Here is an 18,413-nt window from a genome sequence, read left to right on the forward strand (position 1 = left end):
GACTACCTCCTTGGGACTTGCCTCCTCTGAAGTCCAACGCTGGCCCCTGCTGCTATCAGAGACCTTTGGACTGTTAATGGAAGAGGGACCAGAGCCCTCAGCTCCTTGGATTGCAATCAGCAGCTCTGTAATTGCTCCAGGTTATGGAAGCAGCTACACTGAAAACATGAAGCAGAGGCCAAGTCCAAAGGAAGCAGCAATGAAAATGCTTCAGCTTCCAGTGCAAATGCTTCTGAAGCACGCAGGGGCATTGTGCAGCCCTGGACCACAGCAGACTGCATCACACAGCTCCTCCCAAAACCTTTGTACCACCACCCTGAGCTGGGAATTGGGCAATCTTTGCAACCCCCCTTCCTGAGCAGCTTTGTCAAAGGTGTTGACAAAAGCTCCCCTTGCCACCATTTCAACCCAGACACTAGCTCATACAGTGGAGCTGACGTGGAGCTGGAGCTCCCGAATTATCACCCTTTGTGGCTGTGCAAAAATGTTCTCTTACCTTGGAGGAGAACGTACAAGACCACTGGTAAAACAGCGGAGTCTGTTCACCATCTTCCAAGTTCGGGTCGTAGGACTTCTCCCCATCCAAAATTAAGTCCTGAGTGTTGGACCACACGCGGTATGAGCCCCCGTCAATGATTGGGACCAGTTTACTTGGTATCATGGTCACGTTGGCAAAGATGCTTTTGGACAGTGGGGTATCTCCAAAGGAGACGATGAAGACGAAGCAGTAGTTGCCGACTTCCAGGGCAAGCTTTGGTATAACCAGCTGCGGCCTGTTCACATCTACGTTGGGCAGATGGATCCTGCTGGCCTCGTCCAGGCTCAGGCAGCTGGGTGCCCGGTATATCTCCCACAGGTGCTCCGTCTGGTACTTGATGCACCCCCGCAGGTCAAGCTGTGCCTCGAGGTAGTTCCTCTGGGACCGCTTCATCACGACTTGAGGGGGCAAGGCCAGCTCCACCTCTGGCTCCTCACACTCCAGAACTCTGACGGTCACGGTGAGGCGGGCCGTGAGGAAGCTGATGAGATTGGTGGCGTTCACCTCCACCAGGTAATCCCCAGGGCTCAGGTAAGAATAGTTGGCCACCGCGACCCTGGTGGTTTGGGTGGAAGAGCCGTCCCCAAACGTCCACAGGAACTCCACACCCCTGGCACTGGGCACCACCACGGCCTCGAACAGCGCTGTCCTGTTGACAAAGGCATTGGAGGCGGTGAGGGAGACGTGGACTATCGGGTCCTGGACCTGGATTGTTCTGGTGATATTGACACCTCCCAAGTCGTTGAAGGCACGGAGGTAAATCTCGAGCAGCCCCGCAGCTTCTGGAGTGTAGGAAACGCTCTCTCCTGCCATGGTGACCACGGAGCGGCCCTGCTCTTTCCAGAGGGAGAACTGCCAGGAGAAGGAGACGCGGGAGCCGCTCCCCACCTGGGCGCTGAAGCTCTTCTCCGTGCCCGTGGGCACGCCTCGCTCGCAGCAGTTCAGGAGCCTGACATCACGGACGGCCTCCAGGACGGAGATGAGCACCTGGGCGTGAGCGATGCTGATTTGGTTCTGCACGGTCACGGTCACCAAGTAATCGCCGCTCTTGGTGAACTCATGCGTGTACCTGGACCCGTTGAGCACCACGGAGTAGTCCCCACTTATGCTCACCAAGTAACTCACAGAGGTCCCCGACACCATCCTGATGATGAAGGTGACCTGTTCTCCTGGCTCCACCACCTTCTTGCTGGCAAGCACTTCCAGTCCTTGAATCCTGTCCAGCACGGAGATATTCCTGCTGGCCAGAGCCCAGCTGATGTCATTTGATGCATTCAGATAGACGGTATAAAAGCCTGCTGTGGGGAACGTGACTGCCACGGACTGGCCTGTCAACGTGCCGTTTGGCACCTCCCAAAGCCACGTCACTTCGGTCCCCTTCTGCAGCTCCCCCTCGAAGACCACGGTGGAGCCTGAAGAGACATACCTACAGTCCAGTTCCGCAGTGCCTATACTCAGCCCCTCTATGACCTCCTCCACACAGACATAAATTGTTGCATTGGTCGAATCCAGCTTGTTTTCTGCTCCAACGATGACCTCCATAGCTCCAGGGCTTTGGAAGGAGTGTATAATGAAGGGTTCAGTTGTGACGGGAGAGAAGCCATCCTCCAGGTACCAAACGTAGGTAATACCAGTGCCGCTGGTTATGGTGGCACTTATATTAACGGAGGCATTAATGGCAACGGGGTTGGGGAAGGCATAAGGCTTTAAAACACCAAGGCTTTCGATGAATTCCAGTGTCTTGTTAGCAGTTGCGCATCCCAGCATGTTCGTGGCTTTCAGATAGACAGTGTAGTTCCCAGCTTCTAGGATGTTCAAGGAAAAGGTTTTCCCAGTAAATGTCTGCACAGCATGGCCATCTTTTTGGGCTACCCAGCTGTAAGAGATGTTTGTCCCCTCTCTCACCACTGCATGCAGATGGAGCGTTTTGTTTGTTGGGAAGTAGACATCCTCCACCAGGTCACTGCTAGCCACCTGCAGGCCTTCGATCTGTTCCAGGACGTAGACGTAGATGCTGTCCTGCAACGAGCTGATCTCGTTCTCTGCTGTCACAATGACATTGAACGTGCCCACGGAGCGGAAGGTGTAGGAAATTGTGGAGGAGCCTTGGATGGGAGTGCACCGGTCACAGAGGATCCAAGAGTAGCGGATGGCACTGCCAGCTACCAGCGTGGACACAAAGCTCACCGAGCCATTTAACGGCACCACAGTCCTGCTGGCATTGATGGTAATCCCCTGAAGCCGCCGTTTCACTGTGACCTCAATCCTGGTCTCATTGGAGCTCACGTCATTCCGGCCTGTCACACCAATAGTGTAATGGCCTGTGTTGTTGTAGGAGTGGGTGGTGATTTGGCCAGGCTGGGTAGTGCCATCTCCAAAGTCCCAGAAGTAATTCACTTTGGTCCCATTCATGCTGGCAGAGAACAGGTAGATCTGGTTCAGCTCCAACACCCTTGTCCCATTATATTCAATCTTTGCTACCCCAACGGGTTCCTGGACTTCCACAAATGCCGTGTCATTATTGAAAGAGACATTGTTGGAGACAGTCACTGTGACCAGGAAGACCCCCGTGTTCTTGTAGGTGTAGGTGACTTCAGTCCCACTCGACCTCGTGGACTCATTGTTTCCAAAATCCCAGCGGTAGCGGTACTGGTAGGGGGGCATGGCACTGACCTGGAAGCTGCTCTCCTCACCAAGCCTCACAAACTGCTTGGGAGGGAGAAGCGTGACGTTGACTATCTCGGGCTCCACGCAGACACTGGTGAAATAATGAGCCTTGTTAAACCTGCTGGAGAGGGTCAGGGAGAGGAGGAACGTCCCGCTCCGGGTGAAGTTGTGCATCACTACAGGGTCCCCGCTGACCGTGACGTTGGATGAGCCATCTCCAAAGGTCCAGTCGAAGATGTATTCATCAGGATTCCCCGTCACGTACGCAGTGAGCTGCACATCTGGATGCTCAAGGATGCAAGAAGTAGGGTCTATTCTGAGCACTTCCAAGACAAATATCCGAACGGGAACGCTCTGGGAGACAGAGTTCACAGGATTCACAGCTGTCACGTTCACGGTGCAGTTGATGTCCTTTGTGTACACGTGCTCGACCACTGGCACCTGGCTTCTCAGCACCGTCCCGTCCCCCATATCGAATATCCAGGTGATACTGTCCCCTGTCTGCACCGAAGCATTAACAGTTACTGCTGCACCCAGCTCCGCTGCCTCATCTACAGAAACACTGAGCCCCGTTATCTCTTCAAACACCTGGTAACACTCGACGGTCTCCACACTGCTTATGGTGTTGTTCACGGACACAGTGATGTTGTAGACCCCTCTTCTGGAGTAGCTGTAGGTCACCGTAGGCTGGCTCACTGTCAACAGTGAGGAGCCGTCCCCGAAGTCCCAGGTGTACCAGACACCGTAAGGGGATGGCAGTGCAGTAGCTCTGAAGGTGACCGGATGGCTCACAACCAAAACATCTTCCTCTGCTTCCATCTTCACATCAATCAGGTAACTGTGGATGTGAACTGGGACCGAGTGGGTGAGGTTCTCAAACTGGTTTGATACTTGAACCATCAGAGCGTATTCACCTGCAGAGGAAGAGAGCAGAAAAATAAGGCAAGCTGCTAGAGACTTCCATTTCCTCTGGCAGTTTGCTCAAGAACGAGCAAGCCATTTTATTTGAAGACACCTTGTGACCCCCCCAACAAATACATCTGAGTCCCTTCTTCCACAGAGAACCAGCCCGAGCTTACCTGGGTGTTCATAGACGTGTGTGACATTGTGCTCGATTACAACCTCATGGACGCTGGGATCAGGGACAAGGAAAGACTTGTTGTAGGGAGGTTTGAACTGGTATGTCTCCTGGACATCATCTCCAAAATCCCACCTGGAGAAATATACAGACCATGTTGCACTGTTCCACACAAGCCCCAAGCCTGGGTCTTTCAGATGCAGGGCTGGGGTTTTTGGAAAAAAAAAACACAGGAATTGTAATGCCAAGTACCAAAGAAGTAGCTGGGCCAATGCTGCGTAACCGTGGCTGTGAGCAGAGCACAGCACTGGTAAGAGAGGGAACTAAACACTGAAGAAGTATTGCAAATGTTTAAATGAAAAGTATTTGAGGTTTGAAGTAAAGGTCCCAGCTAGTGAGATTGAATCACACTTCCAGGGATTAACTAGACAGCAGTTTGCACTTCAAATCAGTGAGACAGCGGCTGAAGAATGAGACATTGGAAATCAACTGGCCCTGAGAAGAGTTCCCTAATGTAGGGAAGGCTGGTAAGTCATGCACAGCAAAACCCTAAGTTAGGCAACTTGCAAAGGACTCACAGGAACAGAGCATCCACGGCTGAATCAACCTGGACTCTGGCTGTGAACTCCACGGAGCTGTTCTGGGGGAGGACCGGCAGGACACCCAACACAGTCAGGTTCTTCATCTTGTTCATCATCTCTACTGTCACGTTGTAGTTGACCGTAAAGTTACTGACGTGGTTGGAGGCGGTGAGCTGGGAAGGACAGCGGGACAAAGAATGCATTTGGGGTCACCGTGCCGAGCTGCCCCCTGCTTGGAGAGGGGCTTCACCGAAGGGGATAGATCGCCCCAGGCAGGCAGGGGAGGTCAGAGAAGAGCAGCCTGGGGGACAGGGAGGCAGAAGCAGTGGCCTGAATGGCACTGGAAGCAGCATGAACTGGAAGGTTTATGGTTTTACCTACCTGGCACAGCCTCCTCTTGCTGGACCCACCACACCTCCACCACTACGTTAGCCCAAGGAAGGGCTGGTTCTAGCCAGCAGGAGGACAGAAAGGCTGCTCATCCCGACGCTCCTCTGGCCCTGACCCTGCCATCCTTTTGCCTGCTCTGTGTGCCCCCTGCTCTTTCCAACTGCTGAGCGTGGGGACTTGCAGACACCGAGGGAGCAAGAACCACCCAGTGTCCCTGGGACAGCTGCAGGTGAGCAGCTCCAGGCACAGTGTGGGGATGGGAGGACTCCTAAAACTGAACATGCCAAGGGCAGTAACAGCACCCTGCATGTGGTGGGTGCAGGGAGTGAGAGCAAAGTTGGGCAGAGGAGGGGAAGGGACAGGCGAGAGACTGAAGGAGCACGACAGAAGTAGAGCAGGATCCTCCAGATTATCTGGGCTTGTAACACTAAAACCTAACGATGAGGCATCTTGCCACCACCTCACCTGCAGGAGAGCTGAGCTGCTGACAGAAGGGACCCTTCAAACCCAGCTGGGACCTCTCGCACCAGCAGATAAAAGCAAGAGGTTTGTGCCTCTGCTTCTGTGGACCTGTTACACTGAACCCAGCCTACTGGCACCTTATCAACTGCGCAAGTAAAAGCAACCCAAGCTTGCCAGCACAGTGCTGCACCCAGCAAGTTAGCATGAGCATGCCCTCAGAGCTAGGGCTGGTGTCCCTTCAGAAAGCCAGCAATTACCCTGCAAATGTGTCAAGCAGCTTGGAGCCAGACCAAGACTGTGCATGGCAGTGCACGGCATGAACCAGAAAGATGTCCTGGCCAGAGGTAAGCTCCTGTTCCAATGCAGATTCCTCCTTCTGTCTAGACTTTTTTCTCAGTCCTTCTGGTGTCATGACAAAAATCACTGCTCCTGTCTGCACCAGTAGAAAGAGACCAGGACAGAGACCAGAAGAGCTTGTGGCAGAAGCTCTATCCTGGCTACGAAAGTCTTATATTTGAATCCTGCCCCTGCCTGGTTCTAAACGCACATCTACTGTGTGCCAAAGCAGTGGGCAGCACCCTGCTGTGGGGTCGCTGCCTCGTTCCTGCTGGGAAGGAGTAAGGACAGGTACTCCATGAAAAGAAAGCAGAAAATGGAGAAAAGAGAACACAAAGATGAGAAAGACGCAGAAGCCAGCAGGGGAGGAAGCCAGGAAAAGAAACTTACTACGTGCATTTGCACGAGCAGCTCAGTGAGGAACAACAGATGAGCTCGTTAGGAGCCCAGTGAAAACTTCAGCTCAATTCAGTGCATGGCCTAAACCTGCACTGCTGGCAGCTCCTGGACGGGGCAGGGTGTCTGCAGAAACCTCTGCTTTCTCCTCTCCCTGTTGCTTTCCCTACTTAGTTTGGTGGATGAAATGGAAACCCAGGATTAAAGGGGTATGATGGGAAAGACCTTAGCTTACCGAAAGCTTGTACACAGCTGGGCTTTGGTAGATAACGTTGAAGACAACGTTGTAAAAAGTGAAAGATGGCTTATCATCTACCGTCCATCGGAAAGTCACATCTGACCCGGCTTCCATCACAGGGACGTAGCTCTGAAAGGCATGAGGACATTTTACACTAGGGCAAGGGAAAAGCATTCACAGTGCTTCCCAGGAGATCTCCAGATGACCCGGAGAAGAAGCAGAGCCAGACTGGGAGGCATCACGTATCAGTCAGACAGCACTCAGAGCACGACACGGGGGTGCAAAACCATCTGCAGCCGTGTCGCTGACAGAGCACTGCACACCCTGCCACAAGCAGCCAGAAGCTGATCACAGCATTTCACAGCTATCAACGGGCAGCTTTTAAACAGGTTCCTAGGGCTCAGCTGTAGTTCTGGGGACAGCGGATTTGAGGGAAAAAAAAAACAAACCAGACTGCAAACACCAGAGCAATCCAAGACTTTGATGGATGGGTGAAACATGCCTATAGCTTCAGCTGGCTGGTGTAAGGATTTAGCAGAGCAAATCAAAATGCCTACAAGAATAACTACCTTAACAAGTCAAAAGGAGGTAATCACTGGCCTCTGATAATACATCAATTTTCTGAGCAATCCCCTGAGCAAATACAAAGGCAGTATGCCCCTGACACTACGTGCTGCCTTACCACTGAGGGAATTACAGTGAGCACACAGCTGAGCTGCCTTCCTGCCCGCGAGCAGCAGTGGGGTTTGCCACATGCATGGCCCAACGAGCCAGCGCTTAGCAGCAAGCAGTGCTGTGCCCTGACCCCCAGTCCTCCTCTTCTCAAACCCACACCGCCAGCAGTGGAAGCTAAAAACCATCACTAACAGCAGCGGCAGCCACTCACCACTCGCGTGTTCAGCAGGACCCTGCTCTCAGGGTCAGGCGTGGCCCTCAGCCCGCGGATGGGCTCCTCCACTTTCACTACGACGGTGATGTTCTGGGAGCTGACGGCGTTCTCCGCCACAAGCACGTGGCTGCTGGCCCCCTCCCTGAGGCCGCTCAGGCTGAGCACGGCGAACCAGGTGTCGTTGGTGTCCCTGGTGCAGTCGGCCGTCAGCAGAGCCACAGCCGCGGGGCAGCTCCCCTCGAAGGGCACGCTGTGGTTGTCGCCCAGCCAGCGGGCCGTGGCATTGGCACCCGAGGAGAGCTTGACCAGCAGGGAGGTGTGGTTGGAGGGCACGTACACCTTGCCCCCCTGGGGAGCCGGGTGGACCACGCGCAGCCCCGACACCCGGGAGGTGACCCAGAACGTGCAGGAGAGGTTGGCGCTGAAGGGCCCGTTGTCCACGCTGGCTCTGAGCGTGTAGGGCCCCGGCTGCTCCAGGCCCGTGTTTTGGGGGCCGATCACCGGGACCTGCTGCTCCTCGGCGTAGCGAACGCGGAGAGAGCAAACCGTGTCGTTGATCCAGGTGGCCGAGGTGGAGCTGGCAGACGGCCCGAGTGCCCAGTCTGAAGAGTTTGTGCTGAAGAAGTTGGTTCTGTAAGGGGACGTGGGGCTTGGCTGGCACTGCAGGAAGGAGCCCAGGCCTGCGCTGTGCTGGATGCTGAAGACATCCTTGGCCCTGACGAAAATATCTTCGTTTCTGAACGTGACCTGCAGAGAGAGGAGATGTTTTTGGATTGAGGTATCAAGTTTGGAGCGCTCAGCACCCAACTCTTGCCTGGGCAAAATGGCTGGATTTACTGCTGAAGGGAAAGCCACAGAAAAGCCACAGATCCAAACACTACGTGGGGAAATATTTCACCACTCTGCTCTCCTTGGCCACTTTAAATCAAAAATGTCACGTGCTAACAAGGAACTCAGCTCTGTGCTCCATCTGCACTTCCTAAGTGCAATGGGAATAGCAGAGAGGCTGCACAGTGCTTTAGCTGACTGCACTAGGTTGTTACTGCCGGGAGGAAAACAGACAGTGGTGGTGTGAGCCCTGTGCCAGGCCTGCCAAATATTCCCTGGGTGATCCTGGGCAAGTCACTTCATCTGAATGGACTTCAGCTTCTCCATCTGCAAACCTGGAACAATTCTTACTTTACCCAAAGCACCCAGAGCCACCTCCCCACCTCCCCACGAGGTGCAGCAGTAATAAACACTGACCATGTAGGGGGAGGAAGGGCCAGCTGGTACTGTGAAGAGAAACTCCTTGATGAGCTGATAGCTGGGCTGGCTTTCATTGTGCTGAAGGAACGTGGGGCTGCTGGCAAGAGAGCTGTTGGTGCACTCTGTCGCATTGCAGCAGTTGTTTGCCGATGAGCACAAATCAGTCAAATGACACCACTGGAAGCCAGGAGGACATTCAAGTAGAGTCCAGTTCCCATCATCCTGAGAAGTACGGAATGGTTCTGTAGCATTTTGTCCCTCCTGGTAATCTGGAAGATGTGAAAGAGGAAGCAAAGATTACTGTCCTACCAGGCAACTTTTAGTGCACTTCTGTGGTGCTCCAAATTCACCATATTTTTTCCCACTGTGACTGATGAAGACTCCAGTCTTAGTAAAAGCTGCAACTGCGATGCATCCTGGTGCTACGTAAGTCAGAAGTGTCCTGTTTTACTGGAAAATTTCACAAAGGCAGGAAGATTGTTTAAAACAAAGTCAGTCTCCTTTCCAGTGAGAATGCGCCAATTCGCAATCTAAAAGAGATCTGTGTTCAGGAGAAAGCTATTCCAAGCAAAAGCAGAGCTGGCTTTGAGGCTGAAAACACATCAAGTAACTTTTCTTAAGTTAATGTTTCCATGTTAAAGTATCAGTTTTTCAGCGTCAAAAAATATCCTTTCGTAATCAGCCAAATATATGGCTATCGCAAAGAATTGCCTGCAAAATTAATTGTTGCCAAACTGTGAGTATTGAGCTGTTGTACAAGGAGTAAAAGGCTTTTTGGATCATCTCATCCATCAGGAACAAATGGGCTCAAGAAAATACTCTTCCTCATTAACCTGAGGGGCCAGATGGACCAGAACACGTTCCATTAGACGTGTCATGTCTTCCCAAAGTGTTAAAGTACAACTCAGAAGATTAATTCCCTCCTACGTGTGTTCCGTACACTCTCATCATTCCTCAGGCACGGAGACAGGTAACAAAGCCATAAAAAACTGCTTGGGGTCCTTGTGGGGAAGGAGCATCATTCCTAAGTGGCAGCTGCTGGTCAGCTTAAACTAAATGGAGAAACACAAGGCCCTGTAACTACCAGCTCTGCATTTGATCTCGAATTTGAAAGTTCTGCTTTAAGTCAGGGCTGGCGGACAGACATGCCTGGAACCATCCTCACACACAGGTCCAGGAGAGGCCTTTTCACTAAGCAGGGATAACCACAGGCATAACTGGGAACACCCTGGGGTCTCTGAATAAGAGAAGTGCCTCTTTGTTTTAGGACTTCTGCCACAAAAACGATGGGAGAGGAGACATTCTCAGCACTGCAGTCAGCCGAGTTTGTCCCTTTGTACTGTCCCTGTTACAGCTGCCAGCCCAGACTCCAGTCCCCATTGCTAACCCACCACATCCGCATGGCCACAGCTGATGAAGAGCCATTATTTAGCTGCTCAGCTGTTCTCTGGTCACTGCTTTTCCAGGACCACCTCTGAGCTGAAGTGTTGAGAGGAGATGTCTCACCTTCTCCGTCTATTGGTCTGTGCACCTGGAACCTCACTTGAACAGGCTGATGCAGGTCTTGTGTCACAAACTCCAGGGCAGTCAAATACCCCTCATGCCTGAACGCCAGGTCAGGGAACACCATCACCTGCAAAACGAAACAAGGCTCTCACCTACCCGTGTCTTCTTGGACCATCTGTGCAGCAACAGAATGAGCAAACCCTCCTTACCTCCCCAGCTTGCACTGGAGCTGACAGCACGTCTTCTGTCACGTTTTTCAAAGCCAAGTGTGTGTCAAACACAGGGTTTCCCACAAGGAAGTTTTCGGCATTTAAGAGAACTCCTGTTTACAAAGCAAGTATTTGAACAAATCAGACTCACATAGCAATCTCCAAGGCTCCATCATATATATATTCCTATAGAGTACCCCAACATCTCTCAGACTACAAGATGGCACAGAAAGAAGTCGAGACAGCAGTGCCACAGCCTCAGAGCAGGCAGCAGCACTGACTGCTCAAATAATGGGGTGAAGCTCATTCCAAAGCTCCACATCAGAGCTTCACCTCTCTCTTTATGCCTACAGATGGCAGATTGGAGTGGGCCAAATTCCTTGCAAAGGGAATGTGGTTGCTGACTGGTGCCACTTGGTAAGGGGGCAATGGTCTGGACAGCCCCCTGCATGCAGCCCTATTTTTCCCTGGCACACGCCACCAGGACACCTGGCTGCCTGGGATGTCAGCTGAGAGCAGGAGGGAAGCAGAGCCCACCTGCTGGCTTGTACTCGCACACGTAGCTGTGCTTGGCCATGCACAGGTCTGTGTTACACTGCCCGGTTGGGCCCATCCGGACGCAGTGATCAGCGTTTGATGGATGCGGTTCTCCTGGCAGCCAGTTCTGACAGCTCTCCAGATTAAATCCTTCGCCTCTTTGCTGTGCTCCAGTGCTTGCAAAATCATTGAATGCAATCCAGACATCGAGGCTCCTTCAAAAAAAAAAAAAAAAAAAAGAAGAAGAAGAAGAAGAAGAAGAAGGGGGGGTGGATTTCAGGAAATTATGAGTATTAGAAAGATCTGGGACAGATGCCATCTATGGTTCTCTATGAAAATAATAATCTTAACAACAACAGCTCCATCCGGGTGTAAGAAGCTGCATGTAAAGGAGCCTTTTAGTTACGGAAGGATTTCAGAGTCCATCCTGCCACTAACACTTATTGTTTTAACAGCAACTCCTTCCTGGTGCACCATTCTGTCCACCAGCTGCTCAGGCCCTTGTACTGCAGGCTGCAGAGAGCCACCCGCCCTCTGATGTGCTGAGGGGACAGCAGAGCCCAAAGGATCTGACAGAGCCAGCAAACCAACCGTACATTGCCAGGGAGCTGGGAGGGAGAAGGAGCTGGTGGGGCTGGCTGCGTCAGGCGGTTCAGCAGGCTGACTGCAACCTCAGGCCTCTCCTCGCAGAGCAGTTTGTTAGAGCAGCCTGCCTGCATCGCCGTTTAAATGACCTTCACAGATACTTTTTTTTAGTGAGTCATGACTTAAGAGGAATTTTACGGTCATACAAAACTGTCTGAAGAAAAAGATGCAACTTTTAGAAAGCTCTCGTTTGGTTTCTGGGGACCTGTGGAATCTGCCACTGGTTGATTCTCCACTACAAGTGGAGCTGACAGCGGGGCAGGATTAAAGCTCGGATGGTGCCAGTTACGGGAGCTCCTGTTCGGCTCCTGTGCAGCTCTGATGCAGCTGTTGGAAGATAATAAACTCCTCAGCCACCACCGAAAGGCAGCAAACACAGCGGGGGGCAACGCACAGCAGCAGTGGCCAAAGCACTGCAGGAAGAAGAGCCCCACATGCAAGAGAAACCGCCAGGACCATTTTAGGAAGATGACATGGCCCTTCCACATTTGGAAACTGGATGAAGCCCAGCAGAGATCCTGGTGGAAAGTGCTGAATGGTCTTTCGTAGCCACAAACAGCCCGGACGACTGTTTCTAATCGCACCCAGCAGAAAGCGAGGCATTTGTTCCATATTAACATCTGGGGGGAAGAGCCTCACCGTGCACCCTTCAAGCCCTGCACTTTTTCTCCCCAGCCCCTCCTGCTGTGGCCTTGCCCCCTGCTGCAGCCCGCTCCAGCCGCTGTGCACGGAGCAGACAGGGGAGGTAACTGGTGTCTCTCCACCACCGGGCTCACGACAGATGGAATGATTAATGAGGTCATGCTGAAAAACGACGACGAAAATAACTGTGCTGTGAATCAGTAGTTTTCACTGCAAATAAGATTAAAAAATAAATAGCCGCTCCGCTCTGCTCCCGAACCACTGGCAGGGGATTAGGGAGAATGGGTAGGAAACCGCCTGTTTGCTGCCATCAGTAAAACCCGATCGAGTTTTTCCTTTTCTAATTCCAGCTATGATCTAACTTCAAGTCATCAAAAAAAAAAAAAAAAAAAAAAAAAAAGAAAGGAAAAGGCTGGATGGATTGCTTCCCACCCCTGCCCCACTGCTAGGCCCATAACCTTGCAGAGACCCATGAGGGGGCTCCAGACACCCTCATCTGAAGCAAGGTGAGGGTGCCCCTCCACCTCCGAGGAAGGAACGAGCTGCCTTTCTTGGGGCAGCAGGAGCAGAACAAAATCTGAGGAGGCCTGGAAGGGGAGAGGGACTCCCTGCACTGCGTCGGAGGAAAACGGGGTCCCCTGGAAGGGCTGTGGGCTCTGGAGGTGAGACAGCACTGGTTCAGTGCACATTGCTCCTGGGGAGGTCATCAAATGATAGGAGCGAAGGAGAGAAGAGAGCAGTCCTTGCTGCTACGTGCTCTAATGGAAAACAGATTTCAGCTTCTGTCATTTTCCCACAAGAAACTATGGAAGCTGCATGTTCCAAAAACCTGCGGCTTGCTTGATTTGTCTTTTATCACCAGGGAAATCGCATCCTGGAACTGTCTCATTCATGTTTATCTGAATGGATTAATAAAATAAAGAGATTAAATAAAGGGGGCTGGGGAGAAGAACAATGTGGGGCAGCAGCTGGGAAACAGCTTGGGCGGCTCACTCTAATCCGAGGTCTCATGATTTCCTTGCACTGCAGTCCATCAAAAGCCTTGCACGCAATGCCTGATAAATCAGCACACCAAGTGACCAGCTCCCAGCCCACGGCAAGGGGCAGACTCCTCTTCCCAGGGCAGGGACCACATCTGTAACCTCAGGATAAAGCCCGATGCAAAGGGAACGATGCAAGGACGCACGTTTGGGAAGAAGGGCTGCCAGTCCTCACGCAGGTGTGTTCAAATCCTATGTCACATGCAGTTGTTCCCTCTGCACATGCGTTCTGGGCCACATTTATTAAGACAGGATCTGCAACATCCTCACCTGGGAGTGCTGACAAGAAGCTGTCAGGTCCCCAGAGCTCCCCTGCTGGGGTTCTTTCCCCCAAGATCTCTGGTTGCAGAGAGGGCACTTGGAGAGGCCACGTAGCCCAGGGCTGACGCTCCAGCGCTGCCTGTTTATAAAGCCCGAGTGCTGAGGTGGAACAGATGTTCCCGGAGCCTGATGCTCAGAGAGGAGCGCTGCTCTTGCTCGGGATGCAAAAGCAGAGGGGATGTGGTCTGGGCTGCAGGCTGCAGCCGTGTGTCCAGGATGTGGGATTCCGAGCTGAGAGGCAGGATTACAGCGCTGGCTTGTGCTCTGCCGGAGCAGCTGCTGGATGTCCCGGTGTCCTGTGCTGGACAACCCCGCTGTAGCTCTGCTGATGGAGGGAGCTGCTTCTAAGGTCACCTTCCGGCCCTGCCTAGCAGCCAAACACCTCCTGGCCACCAGCACCTGACCCCCTCTGCTGCCTGCAGACTGTGCTGGACCCCGTGGATGTCTCTGACCCAGTTGAGAGGCACCCAGAGGCACAAACACAGGCACAAGATGCCCACCAGCCGCAATCCCACAGACACCAGTTCTGATTTCCAGTCTTTCTGCCTCTACCCTCTTCTTCCTTCCACAGCCTCTATGCAAAGAAGCCAAGTACAACACTCAAGCTCTGCTTATTCCTCCTCCTTTCTCAGCAGCCTCACACCCAGCTTCTCCCCGTGCCATATCACCCTCAGCTCAGACCCGTGTGTCCCCCTTGACCGACTGGCTGCAGAGGGCTGCCTGCTGCAGGGCTCTTCCCCCAAGACACCTCTGCAGATGTAACCCCAGGAACACAACATCCCTCCCCAGGAAATCTTAACCCTCGTCCTCCCCATTTACCTGATGACGTGGGCGACCAGGAAGGCCTGGATCTCAGGGCTGCTGACAAAGGCCAGGTCTCCGTTGCCGTGCTCCTTGCAGTGCTGCTGTGCCTCCAGCCACTCGGCCTTCTCCACCACCAGCCGGTAGCAGTGGTTGTTGCCCAGAAAAACCAAGCCATCGGGGGGACACATGGGGTGAACCGCTGCGAGAGGCAGAAGAACACAAGTGTAATGCCCTTCCTATGGGACCACAATCCCCAACCCAACCTGGGGCACAAGGCACCAGGTCCTGCCCTTCCTGGTGCCAGCAAATCCCATTCTCTGCTCAACTGCTCTCTGTGCAGTCCTGTTTGTGGCACAGCACTGGGCAAAGCACTGCTTGGTCAGCCCAGGTAAAGCACACGGGGCTGCAAGGAGTACCAAAGGAGTCACCCCTTACTCCTCATTAGGAAGGAGTGACAAGGGTAGCCTCAGGACCCAGTGCCACCCCCTCCCTTGCTCAGCACCCTCTCGCCTCCCAGCCAGCCCCGCTTACCTCTGCTCAGCTCTCCAGCCTCTGCCGTGATGCTGTACAGCACCGTGAGGCCACTGCCGCCTCTGTTACGGATCCGTATGTCCAGGCTCTCGTTGGTCTTGATCAGGGAAGGGCACTGCAGTTCTAACTTCTGGGGCGAAGCCACCACCTCAACTTCTGCCTGCACGTCTGTGAACCTGGCGCCCACAAAGACGGTGGCGGTGACATTGTACTGCCCAGGTAAGGCATACCTGTGGACAACTGCATTTCCAGTGGTGTTGAGAACCTCTGTCTGGTCCCCAAAATCCCACTGTAAAGTGCTGACGGCAATGGGAATACTGACGTTGAAGAGCACGGCCTGGTCTAGGCCATACCGGGGCTGGAGTCCTGTGAAAGACACAGACAGCTGAGCCTCGAAGGGAAAGTGGATGAGCGATGGGCCACTGCAGGCCTGCCCAGGCAAATGCTCAGTGCAAAACAGCAAACAACTGGAGGAAGAGTTCGGTTCATGGGCAGAACCACACAAACACTGCCCCTGGGTGCTGAAACCTCCGTATTCCTGGCCTTCGGCGTAACAGAGCGCGCTGCAGGTCTCCTCGGTGAGGTTCCCGGGGTGAGCAGACGTGAAGAGGATGAGCAGTTCAGCCTCACCTGTGTGGTTGCTTGTCAGGCATGTTATATATTGAGCTCCTGGGGGGGAGAACAGAAGATCCTCTTACAAACTGACACCGTGAAGCCATGGCTTCATGAAACTCTCCGAGACACCACCTGCTATCCTGGTGACTGGGCTGCTTCTACTCCAACCTTTTTGAGACTTGCCTGGCAGTCTTCAATCCCTCAGCAATGACTTCCATCTCTTTCTGCTAACTAATGTTGACAGAAATAAAGCCAATCCCACAGATTTACGGAGCAGGAATGCTCAGTAACAGGGGTCTTTGGAGAGCCTGACGGTGCCAGAGGACACGGAGCCACTCAGAGTCTGAAAGGAGACCCAAGGAGCAGCCCCCAAGCAGTGCCAGGTGAAAAGGCTGTCCCGTGGTAGCACCGTGGCTGGGCTGCTGCAGTTTCACTTCCAGCCCAAGCCCGTAACCAAACACAGCTGGGCAGAGGGGCACACTGGGGGCACGGGGGAAATGCCACGGGACTGTCCCCCAGGCCCACTCTGGGTGAGCAGACACTGCAGCCACCTTCAGCCCTGGGAGAACCGAGAGCCTCCCACCTGCCTGCAGACAAAACGAGGTGCTAGAGAAGAGGACAGTGTCACACAGCCTGTACCCTGGAGGTGCAGAAGGATGCATTCATAGGCGTTCACATCCCACCCACAGGGCTTCGCTCCCCCCCCAGCCTCTTGCAGGGGCCCTGCCCCAGGCACGCGGTGCTGAGCCGCAGCCCAGCTGGGGCCGCCTGCCTCCCGTCCAGCTCTGCCCACGCAGCCGAGCCGGGCTGCCTGCGTGTTTCTGCTGGTTGCTACAACATTCCCCCAAACATCTCCACGGCGCTGGCCTCGCGTGATCTTCCCTTATCCACCCCATCCAACCGTCCGGCCTCCTCCACGGCCTTCCTGCAAGCGCCGGGCCGCTTTTCTGAAGAAAAGTCCCCCCGAGGAGGTGCCATGTGTGGGAACTACCTCGTTTTTAACACCAGCCTGGCTGTGCTCCTCAGCTCCCTGCCGGCCAGTAACAGCTACCAGCAGCTGGCAGGCTCTCCCTGGCCTATCCCCTTTACACTGAATTACCCCAGGAAACATCACCTGCAAAGATTCAGCTTGGCACGTCCTCCAGTCCCATCAACTCCAATGATATTTCCCAGCTTAGAGTCAGATTGTTAAATGCATGAGAGAACGAAAGCCTCAGGCCAGAGACGGGGCTAGCACCACCTGAGGGCTGCTTGAAGCTGGGTCTGTAACGAATTTGCTTATCCCAGCCGTGGTGTGACCGACTATACATCAAGGTACAGCCGCATGCTACCATTATGTGCTTAATTAGGTTAGAACTAGGGACTTGAGGCATATGGAGGTCTAGCTGGGATCACCAGCTCCCCTCAGGCCCACCGTTTCCACAGGTTTAGTCACCTCGCCCACCACAGCCCGCCGTGCCTCCTTACCACAAGTAGTGTTGACGAACGAAACGTTGAAGAGAGAAAGGTTTGCCACCGCAGGAGGCTGGGCACACCTCGTCTCTGACGCCTGGAGAACCGTCACTTTTCTGTCTTCCACCCAGCGGGGCAACCAGGAAAGTTTGCAGTCACAAAAAAATGGATTCCAACTTAAGTTTCTGTAACAGGAGATCAGAGAAAAGTTGTGCATTAACTTGACAACGGGAAGCATGTGCTAAGTGTTAATTACAGCAATGTGCAGATCCCTCACTGTTCCCATCTGCGCAACTCCAGCAAAATGCTTCAGAAAGAACTGCTTAGGGGAGTTAATGAATAGGGAATCAAGCAATAATTAACATGATTTTTCTAGAGGCTAGAATTAGGCAAGTACTCCAAGTACTTTTTTCACTCTACAAATAATTGTTGCAATTAGAAGCAAATTACAGACACAATCTTATATTTAAAACAGTCTGCCATCTAACAGCCGTTGGATGTAATGGCAGCCTCAGCAGCTAAGGGAGACTATTTACAGCTCCATTAAAAAATAGCTAAGAGAATAAAATTGATCTGTCAAAAAAGAAATGCAAAGTCAATGATAATCTTTCCATGTGGCAGTTTAATGAAAAGATGGAAACTTTAATTGCAGCTAAGCTTGATCCAAATTACAGCCTTTGGCATTCAGCTGCGAACAGGACAGAGATGGAAAGATGTTTGTTTAGCTGACGCCAGCTGGGCTGGGCTGCCGCAGGGGCTGAACCCAGGATTTTTATACTGAAAGCACCACTTTGCAGGCCAGCCTCAGCAGGGACAGGCTCACTTGGACACAGCATGGATCCTTTCTGTCTTTTCAGTGCCATTTGCAAGTAAAAATGCAGAGCTGAAAATGCTCTTTGTGTCTTAGTCTTTGTGGAGAGTGCAGAGCTGAGCTTTTTTCTTGCTTGCTGAGAGTGATTGCACAGGGTTAATCCCTGGGGTCGTTCAGATACAGAAACCCCATTCTGTGCTGTGATTTTGTGTACCTCTTCTGGAACTGTGTGGCGTTCCCTGGCCTCCCGTCACGTATCAGCACGGATTTTAATTACTTCACTTAAAAAGCATTATAAGCATAAGAACCTGAATCACTTAGGGAGAACTTCTCCAAGTGTCTTCAAGCGACTTTGGCAGCTGTGTGGCAGCTTTGCATTAGGTCCCTGGTCCCATTGTGTGACCACACAACCAGGAACAGCGAGCAGGGCCTGGAGCACGGCCAGAAACTGTGACACCTCCAGCAGAGCTGGTGTGG

At 52.9% G+C, this 18,413-nt stretch overlaps 1 protein-coding gene across 2 annotated transcripts in view; it reads right to left on the reverse strand.

Moving 5' to 3' along the window:
• The window catches only part of PKD1 (polycystin 1, transient receptor potential channel interacting), an 85,533-nt gene that overhangs the window by 29,423 nt on the left and 37,697 nt on the right, over positions 1 to 18,413 (reverse strand). For both annotated transcript variants that reach the window (XM_082772337.1, XM_082772336.1), the window contains exons 4-15: positions 17,141 to 17,310; positions 15,059 to 15,727; positions 14,543 to 14,726; positions 11,076 to 11,290; positions 10,539 to 10,651; positions 10,330 to 10,456; positions 8,821 to 9,092; positions 7,573 to 8,322; positions 6,684 to 6,815; positions 4,862 to 5,037; positions 4,285 to 4,418; positions 497 to 4,119 (exon numbers count right to left, since the gene is read on the reverse strand). In XM_082772337.1, the coding sequence (XP_082628463.1) occupies positions 497 to 4,119; positions 4,285 to 4,418; positions 4,862 to 5,037; positions 6,684 to 6,815; positions 7,573 to 8,322; positions 8,821 to 9,092; positions 10,330 to 10,456; positions 10,539 to 10,651; positions 11,076 to 11,290; positions 14,543 to 14,726; positions 15,059 to 15,727; positions 17,141 to 17,310 (6,565 nt within the window). The remainder of the gene's footprint in view (positions 1 to 496; positions 4,120 to 4,284; positions 4,419 to 4,861; positions 5,038 to 6,683; positions 6,816 to 7,572; positions 8,323 to 8,820; positions 9,093 to 10,329; positions 10,457 to 10,538; positions 10,652 to 11,075; positions 11,291 to 14,542; positions 14,727 to 15,058; positions 15,728 to 17,140; positions 17,311 to 18,413) is intronic.

This window comes from Aythya marila (genome assembly GCF_965140915.1).
Source record: "Aythya marila genome assembly, chromosome: 15".
Taxonomy (NCBI): domain Eukaryota; kingdom Metazoa; phylum Chordata; class Aves; order Anseriformes; family Anatidae; genus Aythya; species Aythya marila.